The sequence below is a fragment of the Phalacrocorax carbo genome, chromosome Z (assembly GCF_963921805.1).
Source record: "Phalacrocorax carbo chromosome Z, bPhaCar2.1, whole genome shotgun sequence".
Classification (NCBI taxonomy): domain Eukaryota; kingdom Metazoa; phylum Chordata; class Aves; order Suliformes; family Phalacrocoracidae; genus Phalacrocorax; species Phalacrocorax carbo.
Genome location: NC_087548.1, coordinates 46,094,628 through 46,101,061, shown reverse-complemented (window position 1 = coordinate 46,101,061; position 6,434 = coordinate 46,094,628). Strand labels below are relative to the sequence as shown.

General features: G+C 39.3%; 1 protein-coding gene across 1 annotated transcript; it reads left to right on the top strand.

Annotated features, from left to right (window-relative positions):
• The first annotated feature begins 254 nt into the window (after positions 1-254).
• Positions 255-5,002, top strand: LOC135310550 (protein FAM240B-like). Its single transcript, XM_064438575.1, has 2 exons — positions 255-400; positions 3,551-5,002. The coding sequence occupies exons 1-2, from the start codon at positions 255-257 to the stop codon at positions 3,681-3,683; spliced, it is 279 nt and encodes a 92-aa protein (XP_064294645.1). The 3' UTR covers positions 3,684-5,002.
• The last annotated feature ends 1,432 nt before the right edge of the window (positions 5,003-6,434 follow it).

Genomic DNA, 6,434 nt, shown 5'->3' with positions numbered 1-6,434 from the left:
GTGAACTGTGCCATCTGTAGACATTACTCAGTAACAAAAATATAGGAATACCATTTAACTATCACCCAAGGCCTGTTTCAATGCCTTATATTTTGCTTCAAGGCAGAGTAAGCATCAGTTACCTATTCTTCTGAGGTGACATACTTTATTTTAATAGCACTTCATGAGAAAGAAATTGCAAGGGGCTAAGCAACACAATATCTGCCTTGGGTTAGGCTGCTGACTGCTCTGACCTCCAAATTGCTTTTCAGAAAATGAGCAAGCATAACAACTTTAGACGCCACAAGATGGGTGGTCATGATGCAGAAGGGCTGAAGAACTTCTGGGAAAAAGTCATCCAAGAGCAAACTAAGCAACGAGAAGGTGAAGAGTCTAGGTTAAGCAAAAGTGCCCTGAAAAAGTAAGTTGTATTTTTTTCTTTTGCACAAGACAGCAAGGCATGCCATCACGTGCTTTAAAATAAGGTAACCCATTATTGTACCGCTTTATTCATAGCACAGATTGTGTTCTGGATCTTTGGCACTTTTCCTCTCACAGCTGCTTGTCTCAGATTTCCATGGCTCTTCTGCATGGAAACTCAGACACCCCTCACCCCTGAACCTCATAAGCATTCTTCAAAGGCCTTGGAGCATAGCCACATAAAAATAAAGCACTTTGGCACTATGGCTTGTGACAGTCAGAAAATATCAGGGTTTTCACCTGGAACTGGCACAGCCACACAAATAAATAAAATAGTATTACTTTAAAGGGACAGGTAAATCACCCATTTAATGGGTAGCATAAATAAATCCATAGCATATTTGTCTTGTTTAACAGCCCTTTGCATCATGTAAGCCCAAAGTTAGAATCATAGAATCACAGAATCACAGAATAGTTTGGGTTGGAAGGGACCTTTAAAGGTCATCTAGTCCAACCCGCCTGCAATGAGCACAGACACCTTCAACTAGATCAGGTTGCTCAGAGCCCCGTCCAAACTGACCTTGAATGTTTGCAGGGATGGAGCATCTACCCCCTCTCTGGGAAACCTGTGCCAGTGTTTCACCACATTTACTGTAAAAAAATTCTTCCTTATATCTAGTCTGAATATACCCTCTTTTAATTTAAAACAATTAGCCCTTGCCCTATCATAACAGGCCCTGCTAAAAAGTTTGTCCCCCTCTTTCTCGTAAGTGCACTTTAAGTACTGAAAGGCCGCAATAAGGTCTCCCCACAGCCTTCTCTTCTCCAGGCTGAACAACCCCAACTCTCTCAGCCTGTCCTCATAGGAGAGCTGTTCCATCCCTCTTATAATTTTTGTGGCCCTCCTCTGGACCTGCTCCAGCAGTTCCATATCTTTCCTGTGCTGAGGACTCCAGAGCTGGGGTCCAGGTGGAGTCTCACTAGGGTGGAGTAGAAGAGAAGAATACCCTCCTTTGACCTGCTGCTCATGCTTCTTTTGATGCAGCCCAGGATATGGTTAGAAATGGTATGATAAGATTTTCCTGTCCCATGAAACACATTGCATAAGCATTCCTGCTATATAAGAGATAAAAAATAAAGCTATTCAATTTTATTTAATTTTTTTCCAACACAGTATAAAACAACAGGCACCACCTAGAAAGAGCTGTGACTGTGGTATAAATGCTCTGCACAACTATGTTAGACTGTTTCAAATATTTGCTCAACATGTTGCACCTCAGGAGTTTGAACCAGGGTCTCCGACACACTAAGTGAATACCCTGATTAGTAACAGATTGAGAAAGAGATTAAAAAATACCTGTGCATCTTTTGTTTTTCTGACGGATTTTCTTCCTGAAGTTGATAAAGGTTTTCCTGCATAAAATTTCCTCCCAGCTGCGATATTCACATGAATTAATTTGACTTCAACAAACTGGAATGTGCTGGTAAAGGGCTGTTCCTTTTAAAAAAATTCCAGATACTCTGATCCTAGTGCCCAAGGAGGAAGCGACTATCATCATTTTAAAGATGAGGAAATCAAGATCTGGGCAGGCCTTGTGTCCCAGCAGAGTCAGATGTAGACAGTCCTGCTCCCAGTATCCTACTCTGGCTAGAAAGTAATATTCCCAGACACAAATCGCCAAGTTGTTGGAGAGAAAATATGTATAGTAAAACCCATTAAGTGTTCAGCTGCATTGGAAACTTTTGTCACTCCAGCTTCACAAAAAACTACCACAGTAGATATCACAAACCAATTGTAATTAGGGGCATAGATAATTAGATAATATTTTTAACTTCACAAAGTTAAACATGATAAAAGCTTTTAAAGATCTTCTCTGAACAGAAAAAGATACAGAAAAAGAATTTTGAATATGTCTTAACTTACATATTCAATATGTCTTAACTGAGTGCTCACAGCTGAAATAGACCCAAGCTAGTTCCTTCAAGGGCACTTGACCAAAGCCCAGATTGTTCACAAAGTGTTCTCTCATTTGAAAAAAAGATACTTTCAGGTGGTAATAGATACCGTCATCACAAAATCTACAGGTCCACTACCTCACGTAAGTGGCACCTGGGAGAACTAGATCGCTCTAAGTATAGGCAAGTACTCCCTCTGTGACACCTAGGATGCTGGTTGACAGGGAACACCAGTGCTTTCAATGGCAGATATTTACTAACTAATTGCACCAATTTTTTGAAGCTTAACTATAGGCACAAAAGAATAGTGAAGCCACAACAGGGTAGACCAAATGAGAAAAGTTTAAAAAACAATCTGAAATCCAACTCAGAAACCAAACTAACAAAAGCATCCATGTCAAACAACTGCTGCTAAATTTCTCTCAGATTAAATAATTGGCTGCTGTTCTTTTTAACACCCCAATTGTAATATAAAAACCCATATATTCCATGATGTATTTGGCATTACCATGTGATATCTAATCCTATAACATTGCTGGGTCAGGTGTTTCATAACACCATTTCCTTTGGAAAATGACCCAGCCAACAATATCTTGCAGTCATCCCTAGTGATTTTCTCTTCTGTCTGTACTATACTTGTGTCTTGAAGCTATGTGGCTCCTCTTGCACATTGTGACATCAATTCCTCTCACTAAACACATGCAAGGTTTGCAGAGATTTTGGGTACAAAATCATTACATATTTTTCTTTTCTTTCTTCTTAGTAAACCCTAATTGACATATTTAAAGTTCTGTTTGCCCTTCTCCACAGCATTTAACGGTAAACCTGGGGGATCAGGGGGTGTAGTTGTCTTTTTTAATTTACACATTGAATGACCTTACTGGATAGACAGTACTTCTGTGTGGCTTTGAGAATACCCCAGAGGAAAAAACAGAGCTCTTCACACTGACAGTATTTCAGCAGTTGTTTGACTCATTAGGAATCCAGCAATGTCAACCACTGATAGCATCAGCACTATCCCTTTCTCTCCTGCATTCCCAATCTAGCAAGCTAGAGAGATGGGTAGATGGTAAATAAATACGAGACAAGTGCTATGGTGATGAAAGAGAGGAAAGCTTCAACCCTGCTGAAAAGCCCTGGGTACTGTTGAAGGATTTGGCTCAGTACTTGCTAAGCGCTTGTCCTCTCTTTGCAGACTCCGCCAGGAATGGACTCTGCGGCTAGAAGGCCGAGCAAGACAGGTCCAGGCGCACACAAAAACACAGAAGGAACAAATGACGCTGCTGTCCATTGAGGCTCTTCCCTCGCCAGATAAAACTGTTTCTTAAAGCTACTGTGAAAACAGAGAAAGCACTGGGCCTGATTCTGACCTTCTGCATGTACCTATAAACCAGCAGTTATACTGCTGAACAAACAAAAGGTCAGGATCTGGCCCTTTTCCAGACTACTTACTAGACCTACTAATAAAGTCCTACTGAAATTCAGTGCAAGAAAAAGTCCACAGTACTAAATCAGAAGCAGACACCTTTAATTCTCCATGATATATTATTACTGCGATGCAGCAGGACTTTCTTACGTAACTCTGCATTTCCAAGTGACAACAGCATATTTCTAGGAAAAATGATCACTTGTTTAATAGGAATAATGCATTCAGACAGCTGCATGCAAAATTGCACATTTCTATTTACAGAGCTCAGGCTCTGGCTTAATGCAGATATAAGTTGTTCTGCCTGTGTTGATGAGCCACAGTGAAGGGAGTTAAGGATTAGTCTGATCAGCTGGACAGAAGGATAAATATATTCTTTATTGAAATAAAGAAAAAAAAGAATGACATTTTCTGATGAACATAAAAGAAATTTTACAGACCTTAATCATTAAAAGAACAGAGGAACAGATTTTGACTTTCATGGGGTAGGTAAGAAAAAGACTACTGAGGTTATTATGAACCAGTCTGAGAAATGTCAGAGCAAGTGAGTATGAAAGAGAGTTTGAAATAGAAGGCAGTGAATCAGTTCATCGTAGCAGCACAGAATGTTTTGCAGGGTATCATTTGCTATACCTGGTGTGCACTAATCCAAACACTTGCTGCGTTTCATCTTCTTCTAGATCAGGTAGAATATAGGGAGAAATAACTAAACACAGGGTAATAATAGGGTGTTCTGTTTACGTACATGTCTGTGTATCTCAATACTATATCTTTTGGATTAAAACATTTACTTGTTATCTCTTCAATTAACTTCTTTGATATGCAAGAGAAGAGTCATAAGTCTAAACAACCATTTTTCTCTAACAGTATTGAGCCAGCTGGAATTTACCTTGCATCTTTATTTAAACTGAAGAAGTAGATAGCAATACATTTGATAAATTTCAAAACAAAACAAAAATTGAACAATTTTGACATCACAGAAATGCTTTTTTATCCTTTTAAAACATTTCATTAAAACACACAATCTTACAGAATGTTCCCACTTTTACATAGTGACATTCTCCCATACAAAAAAAACATGTTAGCACTAAAATGTTGTTATTCCACGAAAGAGTAAAGCAATTAAAAACTCATTAAATGTTCTCTAGTTATCAGAAACTGAAAGGAATGTAGAATCAGCCTCTTTTCATATAACTCAACCCAAAAAGCAATTGTTTCTTCCAGTGGTTTTTTTCTATTAGAAAAGCAATCCTGAAAAATAATAAAGTTGTAGCTGCTTTTGCCTCTGCAGACCAGTCTTTTTCTTCTGTGTTCATTTATTTCCCACTATTCTCTAAAAAGTTCTTTTGCAGCCACCCAAGTTAAACATTATCTCTGGTGAAGATCAAACAGTTCCTGAACCTGCTGCCACTTACATAAAAAACATAGTAGTTCACTGTACTGTATTGGTAGCTAAAGGACATAGATTGGGCCTATTGAAATCCAGATTCCCCACTTCCAAAAATCAGATCTTCTGGATTTGCTAACTTAACCACTGCTTTCTGGCGTAATGTTGCCCACATCACTGCAGTTTACCCCTACTCTACGCCAGCGGGACAAGAGAAGATCCAAGAAAAGCTGGCCCAGTAAATTTATATTGCTCTTTTATATTTAATGTCAATGTTTGTAATTATTAGGAACACTTTTATGACAGTATATCTGACCATTTATGAAGTTATAGAAGACACAGGAAAAAGACCACACAAGTAGATGGAATCCACACACAGCAATTTTCAACACTCCCCCAGAGAGTACCCAAAAACCACCTTAGGCCCCAAGCAGTAGCTTTTACATCAGGACATCTGAGGTGGTTGAGGGATGTGTGAAATCACTTCCACTTCAAGCAGGTGGCATCATATTGACTACATACCAGAGGAGTATCGGGGGCATTGTTTATCTTCGCAAGCACATGGAACCCATTTCGGTTGTGAATGGGTTTCTGATACAGTCTACTGCAGCGCAGTGTGTATATCACGAGTGTGAAGGACTAAACCCCTCCCACTCTTAGTACAAACCAGCTTTTTGTGAGTTGTTCAAGTGCATATGCATTAGACGTGCTTACCTATTTTAACACATATTTCACAGGACAACTCTATCCTGGCACCTCCATGATATTGAACACCAGATGCTTTCTGTTCCCAAATGTGGGTGTTCATCCATTTTCACTGCTACTGCACACACTGTCAGACTGAGAAAGGAATCAAGTACTAGAAATAATAAAGTCTAGCAGCCGGATGTAGCCAGATATGTTGTTTGCAAATTGCAAAGCTGAAGGCAGACAGTAAGGTGACAGATAGCTTTTTGTCCTTTTGCTTTAGTTACTGAACTGGTGAAATTCAAGCCTGAATTTAGGCATTTCAGACATGCCTGAAAATGTCAAACCTGGCTTTCATTAAAGAAAGCAAGGAAAAAAAGTCAGTTCAAGTTGAATTGTTATATTAAATAACATCTGGCTCATTCATATACACAGCCCCCATCGATAAAACAGGGTATCCAGTGAGCATAAGCTGTTGGGAGAATAGGCCCTTTCAGCTGAACACAGCATTTTCTTCCTCCCTTGTCCCTAGTTTCTCCCCCTTTCCAATGAAAAAAAAGAGAAGATTCAAATTCAAAT

Excerpts from the sequence above, each read along its gene's own strand:
- LOC135310550 (XM_064438575.1), top strand. The coding sequence starts at position 255 with ATGAGCAAGCATAACAACTTTAGACGCCACAAGATGGGTGGTCATGAT. Across the intron at positions 401-3,550 it reads AGCAAAAGTGCCCTGAAAAA|ACTCCGCCAGGAATGGACTC; the intron begins GTAAGTTGTATT and ends CTCTCTTTGCAG.